This window comes from Lampetra fluviatilis, chromosome 3, assembly GCF_964198595.1.
Source record: "Lampetra fluviatilis chromosome 3, kcLamFluv1.1, whole genome shotgun sequence".
Lineage (NCBI taxonomy): Eukaryota > Metazoa > Chordata > Hyperoartia > Petromyzontiformes > Petromyzontidae > Lampetra > Lampetra fluviatilis.
Genome location: NC_136277.1, coordinates 12,726,488 through 12,739,587, shown reverse-complemented (window position 1 = coordinate 12,739,587; position 13,100 = coordinate 12,726,488). Strand labels below are relative to the sequence as shown.

The 13,100-nt window shown below is 54.4% G+C and overlaps 1 protein-coding gene across 1 annotated transcript in view; it reads left to right on the top strand.

Moving 5' to 3' along the window:
- LOC144948358 (ras-related protein Rab-3B-like) overlaps window positions 1-13,100 on the top strand; it is a 47,208-nt gene that overhangs the window by 33,728 nt on the left and 380 nt on the right. Inside the window, exons 2-4 of the mRNA XM_078877789.1 lie at window positions 9,539-9,767; window positions 11,071-11,189; window positions 13,035-13,094. Of these exons, the coding sequence (XP_078733915.1) occupies window positions 9,540-9,767; window positions 11,071-11,189; window positions 13,035-13,094 (407 nt within the window). The 5' untranslated portion in view covers window position 9,539. The remainder of the gene's footprint in view (window positions 1-9,538; window positions 9,768-11,070; window positions 11,190-13,034; window positions 13,095-13,100) is intronic.

The following is a 13,100-nucleotide window of genomic DNA, read 5'->3' as shown; positions in this document are numbered from 1 at the left end:
AAATCAAAAACATATTTGTTTAAACAATATTTTTTACATGTTATGTTTCGGCTTGGGTCTAATTGTCAACGCTCAACTGACGTTGGCTGTAAATCACCACGGCACCCTTACGTTGTGGCAAACTTCGGGGGCATTTCCTGGAGTCGTGGAGTTCTGCCATTATGAGTACGGTACATTTCATTAAAGCGTGTTTTTTTAAAAAGTATTTTTAAATATTACTTATTCTTCCTGTGTGTGTGTGTGGCGGTGAGGGGGGGTCACCTCCTCATATCTTGAATTTAACAAAACGCGATGAAGAATCAACGACGCCCCCCTCCCCTACCCCCCCCGGAATGAATTGAGACAAAACACAATTGACGAGTGTTCAAAGTTGTTGCACCCCGTGATCTTTGCGATGCAAGTATAAAAACATGTTAATTTTGATTCATATGTTGTTTTTCTGACTTTATGTGAACGAAAAGACACAAATGCACACCGCGTTTTCTCATTGAAAATAGATACATTTCAAAATATCACTGTCCTATATAACATTATTTTATTTTATTATGTTTAATTTTTATTATTTTATTATTTCCATTCTACGTGACTTTCCCGAAAGAATCAAGAAGATATCAATGTCCTGGTCACAAAAGCAAAGTTTGTGGGGAATAAACAGCCATTTTCTATACTCTTTAGGCATAAGCAATTAGGAAATAACACTTACTACCCAGGAACAATTTTTTTTTAACATGTGTTACAGTTTTATAATCACACATCAATGGACTATTCAGAATCGGAAGTTTATTTTATGCTCAGTAAAGCCCATGGAGCTTATGGACAAATGATTGACAGCTGCTGTTGGTGGTGGTGCCACAGTAGGGGGGGTACAGCTGGTGGTGCATCTACCGGTCATCTCAGTCAGCCAACCCATGGCACCTAGCCTGGTACAGCTGGTGGTGCATCTACCGGTCATCTCAGTCAGCCAACCCATGGCACCTAGCCTGGTACAGCTGGTGGTGCATCTACTGGTCATCTCAGTCAGCCAACCCATGGCACCTAGCCTGGTACAGCTGGTGGTGCATCTACTGGTCATCTCAGACAGCCAACCCATGGCACCTGGGTCTGTCCCGAGACCTGCTGCACCTAGCCTGGTACAGCTTGTGCTGCATCTACCGGTCATCTCAGCCAGCCCACGGTACCTGGGTCTGTCCCGAGACCTGCACCTAGCCTGGTACAGCTGGTGGTGCATCTACCGGTCATCTCAGTCAGCCAACTAATGGCATCTGGGTCTGTCCCGAGACCTCCTGCACCTAGCCTGGTACAGCTGGTGGTGCATCTACCGGTCATCTCAGTCAGCCAACCCATGGCACCTGGGTCTGTCCCGAGACCTCCTGCACCTAGCCTGGTACAGCTTGTGATGCATCTACCGGTCATCTCAGTCAGCCAACCCATGGCACCTGGGTCTGTCCTGAGACATGCACCTAGCCTGGTACAGCTGGTGGTGCATCTACCGGTCATCTCGGTCAGCCAACCCACGGCACCTGGGTCTGTCCCGTGACCTCCTGCCAGGGAGCCTTCGACACTTCACGTGGCCTCAAAGTGCACCTGGCCTGGCACAGGCGCCGTGGTGACGTCATCGCCACTTAGTGGCGAATGGCGGTGTATTGGTATTGGATGTTGCTGCTGCTGGTGCTGCTGCTGCTGATGGTTGTAGCCTCGCTCAAGGCCAACACGGGTGACTGTTATCCGAACAGGTCCTGGGCCTCCTCTAGGTCGACTCGGCCTCAAATGAGCATCTGGTGCGCTGCGTAAACACTGCTTGGTGCTGGTCACCCACACTCCCTCGTGTGCCGTGCCGGCCTTCATAGGTGCTACTCGCTAACAGCACTTGCCCCCCTCCCCCCCCACAGTCTGTTAAGGCTATACGGGGGATCTTTGTCTTTGTGCGCGTGGTAATGGGATCGGGGATTGGGTAAACGGCGGAGTCTTTGTATCGGAGAGCGAGCACCATCAATAATGCAGGGTGGTGTACTCCATTACGCATGCGTACACACACAGTCACACACGCGCCCTAAGGGTGTGCGTGTGTGTGTGTCTGTGTGGGGAGCGGTGGGTGTAGTGGTTAGCGCTACGCTGCGCTATGAACCCGGCGACACGGGTTCGATTCCCGCTCACTGCCAACACCCAGTGACGATTATCTGAACCGGTCCCGGGCCTCCCCTAGGTCGACTCAGCCTCAAATGAGTACCTGGTGCGGTGTGTAAACATCGCCACTGGGGGAGACAAAGGCGGTCGGGCGTGGTGCTGGCCACCCACCCCCTCGTGTGCCGTTCCGGCCTTCATAGGTGCTACTCGCTAACAGCACTTGCCCCTACAGTCTGTTAAGGCTATACGGGGGATCTGTCTTTTTTATTTTTTGTCGCACTACGCTGCCGTGCCTGGCCAGGTGTTTTATATTAGTATATATCTACGTGTGTAAGTGATTTGTTTACCTTGACGATTCTTTGCACTCCTATCGTGTTTTTTTCCCTTGTATTGTTTGGTAGTCATAACGTTCTGACCCACCCCTACTGGATAAGCGTGAAGCTTCATAGCTCATCGGATTCTTCCAGCATCAATGGATATTTTTCTGATTCATAAGCGATCGCTGACAGCACTTGCCCCAGCATTCTGTTAAGGCTGTACGGGGGGGGGGGGGGGGGGGTTGTATGTGTATCGCATCTCACCACGTGGTGTGTATCACGCTACCCATGCAGTGAGCACTGTGTATGTGGTGTGATGTGTGTCACTGTAATGTATAAGCAAAGGCGGCCTAGCGTGGTGCTGGCCACCCCACCCCCTTCGTGTGTGCCGGCAGAGGTCGCAACCGGGTACCCGATACCCGTACGCTACCCGATACCCGGCTACCCGTACCCGGCCGGGTACGGGTATGGGTACCTGTTTGCGACCCTGGTGCGGCCGGGTACGGGTAGGCCGTGAGTCACTGGTGAGTCACCGTTTGTCACTCATTTCCCAACGTCTTGTCTCTTCTCACAATTCAAGTTCCTAGAATCAACCCACCCGCGCCTGCAACATGGCTTCATCCCAGAGGTCACAATCAGGTACCCGGCCGGGTACGGGTAGCCGGGTATCGGGTAGGGTACGGGTACCCGTTTGCGACCCTGGTGCGGCCGGGTACGGGTACGGGCAAGGAATCAAAACCCGTTTGCGACCTCTGCATGCCGGGCCGTCACCGGTGCTACTCGCTAACAGCACTTGCCCCAACAGTCTGTGAAGGCCGTACGGGGGATCTTTATCTTTTGTATTAGCAGAGTGTGGCGTGTGTGGGCATCTGGATAGGAAACGGCGGCCACAGAGGAGGGATGGTTTGGTCATGGTGGTCGTGGCTGTGATCGCCACTGCCAGTTTTGATTTAAAGCTTTCGTGACTGCAGGGATTCATCTTCTTGGTTCTTTCTGTAAAGTCACGTAGAAGGGAAGTAATAAAATAATACAAATAAAACATAATAAAAACATTCTCACGACGTTTTCACCTGAGGACGGCTGCTTGCGTTGTTGCCGAAACGTCGTGAGAATAATTTTAATGTGTTTTATTTTTATTATTTTATTACTTCCCTTCTACGTGACTTTACCGAAAGAACCAAGAAGATGACTACCAGGTTTGTCGCGATGATTGCCGTATTGTCCGAATCCGCCCCGCGTCGTCTTTGTGGTCATCGTTTTCACGTCGCTGCTGTCGTTCTCATCGTGCCCCCCGGTGTTAACGCCGCCGCGTGCGTGTGCGCGTGTGTGTGTGTGTGTGCGTGGGTGCGTGCGTGTACGTGTGTGCGTGGGTGCGTGCGTGTACGTGTGTGCGTGGGTGCGTGCGTGTGTGCGTGTGCGTGCGTGTGTGCGTGTGCGTGGGTGCGTGCGTGTGTGCGTGTGTGCGTGTGCGTGCGTGCGTGGGTGCGTGCGTGTGTGCGTGTGCGTGCGTGTGTGCGTGCGTGGGTGCGTGCGTGTACGTGTGTGCGTGGGTGCGTGCGTGTGTGCGTGCGTGTGTGCGTGCGTGTGTGCGTGCGTGTGTGCGTGTGCGTGCGTGTGTACGTGTGCGTGGGTGCGTGCGTGCGTACGTGTGTACGTGTGCGTGTGTACGTGTGCGTGTGTGTGTGCGTGTGTGCGTGTGTGAGTGTGCGTGTGTGTGTGCGTGTGTGCGTGTGTGCGTGCGTGTGTGTGCGTGTGTGTGCGTGCGTGTGTGCGTGTGTGTGTGCGTGTGTGCGTGCGTGTGTGCGTGCGTGTGTGTCGCGCAGCGCGCTCGATCATCGCACCGCTGCTCCGCCGTATTTACGCGTCCAGCAAGTCCTCGTTTTGACGCGCTAGCAGCAGCAGCAGAAGCAGCAGCAGCAGCAGCAGAAGCAGCAGAAGCAGCAGCAGCAGCAGCAGCGGCGGCAGACGCGTTGCTGAAAAGTGCCGCCCGCGTCGAGCGAAAACGTTTCCCCACCGTAGCTTCATGCAAGCACGAGATAACGTTCGGGCGAGATACGGGGCACTGCCACACGCGGCGAGATGGCGGCACAAGTAACCGAGGGTTACGATGCTGCTGCCGCTGCCACTGCTGCCGCTGCCGCTGCTGCCGCTGCCGCCGCTGCTGCTGCTGCCGCTGCCGCTGCTGTATCGCCGTATCGTACCGCTCGCAACCGTGACGCTCAAGAAATTAGTTTCCCGTCGACTGCTCAGAAACCACGTTTCTAACGGTGCGTTCTAACGCGTTGTAACGGCGTGCGTGCGTTCCACATGGTGCCAAAAGCGTTCCCTAATGGAAGAACCGCGTTCCAGAGAGAACGCGTTGTGTATAGTGTGAACACGGCCACGCGTTTTAAGCGAGGACTCTCGCGCCTTGCACGCGTACACACGGGAGAATTTCAGGACCCTGGTCAGCTCCCCTGTTCCGCACGCTGTTCAGCGAACAGGTCATGAACACTCTCTTGGGGCATCTTCGTGAGCAGGTCCTTGACTAGGCTGCCAAGTCGGTTTAACACGTAGGCTTTTGCGGCCAATATCATCCAGAACCTCTACTATGCAGGCTGCTAACTGTATTTAAATTCGTGTGAATGCAGTTGCTTGTCGTTTGCCAAAGCTATGAACTAAACTTACTGTTGTAGGGTTTTACCCTTTCAACTGGTACAAAAACTGACACCTTTATACAAGGGATCATGTTTGCAATAACCACAACACAAGCAGTCAAAATGCTAAATAAAGAAACAACTCTGATAATGATATGCACTGTCCTTGAAGTTGATTGGTCCACACCCGAGACAGCTTTTCTTAGAGCCTAGTCTCCATTGGTGTTGGACCAACTGCTTGTGTTGTGGTTATTGTAAACATGATCCCTTGTATAAAGGTGTCAGTTTTTGTACCAGTAAGAAAGGGTAAAAACCTATTACTATATTTTGCCACCGGTAAAGGAGGTCTCATAGTATAAACTAAACTATTTTGTGTTACCAGGTAAGGATTCTAGATTTGAAGCCTTCGTGACTGGAAGGTTTTTTTGTAGGTGAAAAATAAGAATGAAATAAAATAACAATACATGAAAATAACTCAATTACTTGATACAGTAAATTTGGCTGTGATGGTCCCACCTGAAGACGGAGACTTGTGTTGCCTCCGAAACGTCGTGATTGAATTGAGTTATTTTCATTTATTAGTATTTTATTTTATTATTATTATTTTTTCCCAGGTAAGGTCCACTGAGCTGTTTAGTTCGACCTGGCCACAAATGATTGCTCAAGCAGGTGGTTCATCAACGCGTGACGTCGATTCTAAATGTGGAGGAGGGGGGAAAAAAGCGGAGGACCCGGAGAGAGAAACTCCACGTGGCCATGGGGGAGAGAGACCACATGCAAACTCCAAATATACAGTAGCAGGCATCGTCAGGGTTGGGATCGAACCCACGACCTCCTGCATACCAGGCAAGGGAGTTAACATCTCGCAACTGTGATGTTGATGATGATGATGAGAGAAACACCACCAACTCTAAATATACAACAGCAGGCATCGTCAGGGTTGGGATCGAACCCACGACACCTCCCGCATACCAGGCGAGGGAGTCAACATCTTCTAGCCACCGCGTTTTTATTCAAGGGCGACCGGCGGTCTCGGCGATAAGGGCTGGTGGGTACGGCGTCGCGACCAGCGACCAGTGACCCACCCCACCCCCCTGACCACCCCCCCTCCCCTCTGTCCGCGTGGCGTTATGTCCAATCGATCGGACGACGAACACAATTCTTCCGGGGCCGTCCGAAATGTTTTTTTTTTCAGATTTATTTTTAAAAATGCAGATTTGACGTGAAAATCGGCGGCACATTCCCTTGCGTCTCTCTCTCTCTCTCATTCTGTGTCCGTCTGTCTCTCGATGTGAACGTGCGGTTTCATTGTGTTGTTGTTCTCCTGGCGAGGTCCGGGACTTGTTGTTGTGGTTATTGTTTTTTTACCCTTCTATCTGGCAACAAAACTGACACCTTTTTTTACAAGGAGTCGTGTTTGCATAGACCACAATACCTGCAGTCATAATGCAAACAAAAAACATAACTCTGATGATGTATGCACTGTCCTTGAAGTTGATTGGTCCACACCCGAGACAGCTTTCCTTAGAGCCTAGTCTCACATGGTGTTGGACCAGATGACGCCAAAAGGCGCACAACTCAAAGACAACGCACCATCAGAGTATGAGACCTCGGGGTAAGCATTTACGCCATTGGAACCTCATTTGCCAGTAAAAAAATATTATAATTGTTTTTTTACTGGCAAATGAGGTTCCAATGGCGTTGTTGTGGTTGTTTTGCTGCCTTTTCCCCCAAGCCTGGAATGTGGTGTCGAAAAATAGGCGTGAATTATTTACTTCCTTACGCAATTTGCCCCCCCCCTCCTCCTCCCCCGCACGGTTGGCTACGTTAAGCACATGTACATATGCTTGACTTTTTAAAAATTCTGTGACTTGCTTAGCCGTCCCGTACTTTACACTCCTTAAATCGTTTTTTTTTGTATCGTTTGCTGTTGTAACTCACTGACCCCGTGTCCCGCACCCTGTTACTGGACATTGGTGTGCAAAAATAAATATATATAATGCTTCTCCTAAATTAATACTAGGAATATAAATACAGTGGCTCTACTTACATTCCAAGAGGTCTGTTCGTAAGTGGATTTGTTCGTAAGTCCAACTTTACTCCTGTCGATTCCAAACATGTTGTACGGCATGTACACTAAACACGGAGAATGGCTTTAAAAGTTGTATAATCTCCTGTAGATGTAGGTGCCACTGGTTCTTCACGTTCTGCAGATGTAGATGCCACTGGTTCTTCACGTTCTGCAGATGTAGATGCCACTGGTTCTTCACGTTCTGCAGATGTAGATGCCACTGGTTCTTCATGTTCTGCAGATGTAGATGCCACTGGTTCTTCACGTTCTGCAGATGTAGATGAAACTGATTCTTCACGTTCTGTAGATGTAGATGCCACTGGTTCTTCACGTTCTGTAGATGCCACTGGTTCTTCACATTCTGCAGATGTAGATGCCACTGGTTATTCGCGTTCTGCTGATGTAGATGTCACTGGTTCTTCACATTCTGCAGATGTAGATGCCACTGGTTATTCACGTTCTGCAGACGTAGATGCCACTGGTTCTTCACGTTCTGCAGATGTAGATGCCACTGGTTCTTCACGTTCTGCAGATGTAGATGCCACTAGTTCTTCACGTTCTGCAGATGTAGATGCCACTAGTTCTTCACGTTCTACAGATGTAGATGCCACTGGTTCTTCACGTTCTGCAGATGTAGATGCCACTAGTTCTTCACGTTCTGCAGATGTAGATGCCACTGGTTCTTCACGTTCTGCAGATGTAGATGCCACTAGTTCTTCACGTTCTGCAGATGTAGATGCCTCTAGTTCTTCACGTTCTGCAGATGTAGATGCCACTGGTTCTTCACACTCTGCAGATGTAGATGCCACTGGTTCTTTACGTTCTGCAGATGTAGATGCCACTGGCTCTTCACGTTCTGCAGATGTAGATGCCACTGCTTCTTCACGTTCTGCAGATGTAGATGCCACTGGTTCTTCACGTTCTGCAGATGTAGATGCCACTAGTTCTTCACGTTCTGCAGATGTAGATGCCACTGGTTCTTCACACTCTGCAGATGTAGATGCCACTGGTTCTTCACGTTCTGCAGATGTAGACGCCACTGGTTCTTCACGTTCTGCAGATGTAGATGCCACTGGTTCTTCACGTTCTGCAGATGTAGATGCCACTGGTTCTTCACGTTCTGCAGATGTCGATGCCACTGTTTCTTCATGTTCTGCAGATGTAGATGCCACTGGTTCTTCACGTTCTGTAGATGTAGATGCCACTGGTTCTTCACATTTTGTAGATGTAGATGCCACTGGTTCTTCACGTTCTGCAGATATAGATGCCACTGGTTCTTCACGTTCTGCAGATGTATATGCCAATGGTTCTTCACGTTCTGCAGATGTAGATGTCACTGGTTCTTCACGTTCTGCAGATGTATACGCCACTGGTTCTTCATGTTCTATAGATGTAGATGCCACTGGTTCTTTATGTTCTGCAGATGTAGATGCCACTGGTTCTTTACGTTCTGCAGATGTAGATGCCACTGGCTCTTCACGTTCTGCAGATGTAGATGCCACTGGTTCTTCACGTTCTGCAGATGTAGATGCCACTGGTTCTTCACGTTCTGCAGATGTAGATGCCACTGGTTCTTCACGTTCTGTAGATGTAGATGTCACTGGTTCTTCACGTTCTGCAGACGTAGATGCCACTGGTTCTACACGTTCTGTAGATGTAGATGCCACTGGTTCTTCACGTTCTGCAGACGTAGATGCCACTGGTTCTACACGTTCTGCAGATGTAGATGCCTTCACGGCCATCTATTGCGCGGCGGTTGAACTCACGACCCTCGGTCCGAACAGGCAACCGGACATACGGACCAGGGATCGTTCATGTCTGTGAAAGTTCGTACGTAGAATGTTCGTAAGCGGAGGAGTCCCTGTATATGAACATGTACAAAAATAAACATCAAGTGAAAGAGCTTCACAGCTCTTCGGATTCCCTCCTCCTCTTCCTCCGGTCTACACCGACGATTTTCCCGAGCGCTGACGATTACGATGCCTGACCATCGGCTACTTGTGTGCGTGTGTGCGTGCGTGTGCGCGTGTGCGCGTGTGTGCGTGTGTGTGCGTGTGCGCGTGTGCGGTTAGCGCGCTGCGCTATGAACCCGGCGACACGAGTTCGATTCCCGCTCACGGCCAACACCAGTGACGATTATCTGAACCGGTCCCGGGCCTCCCCTAGGTCGACTCAGCCTCAAATGAGTACCTGGTGCGGTGTGTAAACATCGCCACTGGGGAGACAAAGGCGGTCGGGCGTGGTTGCTGGCCACCCACCCCCTCGTGTACCGTTCCGGCCTTCATAGGTGCTACTCGCTAACAGCACTTGCCCCTACAGTCTGTTAAGGCTATACAGGGGATCTTTATCTTTGTGTGCGTGCGTGCGCGTGCGTGTGCGTGCGTGCGCAGCATGGCGTCAGCAGGGGAGAGCCGTCAGGGCGTGAAGGACGCCGCCGACCAGAACTTCGACTACATGTTCAAGCTGCTCATCATCGGCAACAGCAGCGTGGGCAAGACGTCCTTCCTGTTCCGCTACTCGGACGACACGTTCAGCTCGGCGTTCGTCAGCACGGTGGGCATCGACTTCAAGGTGAAGACCGTCTACCGCAACGACAAGCGCGTCAAGCTGCAGATCTGGGTGAGTGGCGGGGGGGGGGGGCAAGGAGAGGGGTGGGGGAGAGGGGGGGCAGGGAGAGGGGGGGCAAGAAGAGGGGGGGGCATGGAGAGGGGGGGGCAAGGAGAGGGGGGGGGCAAGGAGAGGGGGGGGCAAGGAGAGGGGGAGGCAAGGAGAGGGGGGGGGCAAGGAGAGGGGGGGGGCAAGGAGAGGGGGGGGGCAAGGAGAGGGGGGGGCAAGGAGAGGGGGGGGCAAGGAGAGGGGGGGGCAAGGAGAGGGGGGGGGCAAGGAGAGGGGGGGGCAAGGAGAGGGGGGGGGCAAGGAGAGGGGGGGGCAAGGAGAGGGGGGGGCAAGGAGAGGGGGGGGGCAAGGAGAGGGGGGGGGGCAAGGAGAGGGGGGGCAAGGAGAGGGGGGGGGCAAGGAGAGGGGGGGGGCAAGGAGAAGGGGGGGGCAAGGAGAGGGGGGGGCAAGGAGAGGGGGGGGCAAGGAGAGGGGGGGGCAAGGAGAGGGGGGGGCAAGGAGAGGGGGGGGGCAAGGAGAGGGGGGGGGCAAGGAGAGGGGGGGGCAAGGAGAGGGGGGGGCAAGGAGAGGGGGGGGCAAGGAGAGGGGGGGCAAGGAGAGGGGGGGCAAGGAGAGGGGGGGGCAAGGAGAGGGGGGGCAAGGAGAGGGGGGGGGCAAGGAGAGGGGGGGGCAAGGAGAGGGGGGGGGCAAGGAGAGGGGGGGGCAAGGAGAGGGGGGGGGCAAGGAGAGGGGGGGGGGCAAGGAGAGGGGGGGGGGCAGGGAGAGGGGGGGCAGCAGGGAGGGAGATGCGTGGGGGAGAGAGGGGATGGTGTGATTTTGGAAGGTAGAATGACAGTGGTGGTTGTGGTTCAATTGCAGTGGTGGTATGGTGGTGTGGTGGTGTGGTGGTGTGGTGGTGGTGGGGGATGGTGATGTGATGGTGGGATAGAGTGACGGTGTGGTGGTGATGGTGACGTGGTGGTGGTGATGGTGACGGTGTGGTGGTGGTGATGGTGATGGTGCCATGGTGGTGGCGGCGGCGGCGATGGTGACGGTGTGGTGGTGATGGTGACGGTGTGGTGGTGGTGATGGTGACGGTGTGGTGGTGATGGTGGTGATGGTGACGGTGTGGTGGCGGTGGCGATGGTGTCGTGGTGATGGTGCCGTGGTGGTGGCAACGGTGATGGTGTCGTGGTGGTGATGGTGCCGTGGTGGTGGCAACGGTGATGGTGTCGTGCTGGTGGTAACGGTGGTGGTGATGGCAATCGCGATGGCGGCGGCGGTGATGATGATGGTGCGTCGGTGATGTGCCGATGGGTGCGAGCAGGACACCGCCGGGCAGGAGCGCTACCGCACCATCACCACGGCGTACTACCGCGGAGCCATGGGCTTCCTGCTCATGTACGACATCACCAACGAGGACTCGTTCAACGCCGTGCACGACTGGTGAGGCCACCCCCCCTACCACCACCGGCACCACCACCGGCACCACCGTCACTACCACCGGCACCACCGTCACCACGGTCACCACCACCACCGTCACCACCGTCACTACCACCGGCACCACCGTCACCACCACCGGCACCACCGGCACCACCGTCACCACCGTCACCACCACCGGCACCACCGGCACCACCGTCACCACCACCGGCACCACCGGCACCACCGTCACCACCGTCACCACCGTCACCACCACCGGCACCACCGTCACCACCACCGGCACCACTGTCACTACCACCGGCACCACCGTCACCACCGGCACCACCGTCCGGCACCACCGTCACCACCGTCACCACCCACCGGCACCACCGGCCACCCACCCGTCACCACCGGCACCACCCACCACCGTCACCACCACCGGCACCACCGTCACCACCACCGGCACCACTGTCACTACCACCGGCACCACCGTCACCACCGGCACCACCGTCGGCACCACCGTCACCACCGTCACCACCACCGTCACCACCGTCACCACTGTCACCACCGTCACCACCGTCACCACCGTCACCACCGTCACCGCCAGCACGACCATCAATAGCACCGTCACCGCCAGCGCCGTGAACATCGCTGCCACAAAACCCATCGCTGCCGTCGTCAAATTCACGAGCGTCGGCGCCACCAATCCGCCATGAGCTGTAACGTCACTATCATCGTCATCGTCACCGTCGTCACCGCCATCATCATCCCCGCCATCATCATCAGCAGCAGCATCATCATCTTCATACCACCGTGTGGGTTAACGTCACCGTTCACATCGGCACCGGCGTCATCATCATCACCGTCATCCAGAGGTCGCAACCGGGTACCCGATACCCGTACCCTACCCGATACCCGGCTACCCGTACCCGGCTACCCGTACCCGGCCGGGTACGGGTACGGGTACCCATTTGCGACCCTGGTGCGGCAGGGTACGGGTACGGGTAGGCCGTGAGTCACTGGTGAGTAACCATTTGTCACTCATTTCGGGTAGGGTACGGGTACGGGTAGGGAACGGCTACCCGTACCCGGCCGGGTACGGGTACGGGTACCCGTTTGCGACCCTGGTGCGGCAAGGGTACGGGTAAGGAATCAAAACCCGTTTGCGACCTCTGCCATCATCACCACTGCCGTCACCACCACGACCCTGAGCTTTCACGTCGCCGCCGCCGTCACCGTCACCGATGCTCGTGCCACGGACTCTCTGTTGACGGCGCTGGCGTCTAGGACGACGACGACGCTGATACCACCATCCTTTGGAATTACTGACGACAACATCGATTGATTATGATGATGATGGTGGTTGCGTTGCTGATGCTGTTGCTTCTAATGCTTCTGATGCTTCTGATGCTTCTGTTGCTTCTGCTGCTGCTTCTGTTGCTTCTGCTGCTGCTTCTGTTGCTGCTGCTTCTGCTGATTCTGCTGTTTCTGCTGCTGCTCCTGTTGCTGCTGCTGCTTCTGCTGTTGCTTCTGCTGTTGCTGCTACTGCTGCTTCTACTACTGCTGCTTCTACTGCTGCTGCTTCTGCTGATTCTGCTGCTGCTTCTACTGATTCTGCTGTTTCTGCTGCTGCTCCTGTTGCTTCTGCTGTTGCTGCTGTTGCTGCTGCTTCTGTTCCTGCTTCTGCTGGTTCTACTACTGCTGCTTCTGCTACTGCTTGCTACTGCTGCTTCTCCTGCTGCTGCTTTTGCCGTCGTCGCCGCCCTCGCCAATGCCAACCGCCGCTTGCACGCTGCTTGCACGCTGCGTGCACGCTGCTTGCGCGCTGCTTGCACGCTGCTTGCACGCTGCTTGCACACGCGCGACGCGCAGGGCGACGCAGATCAAGACCTACTCGTGGGACAACGCCCAGGTCATCCTCGTGGGCAACAAGTGCGA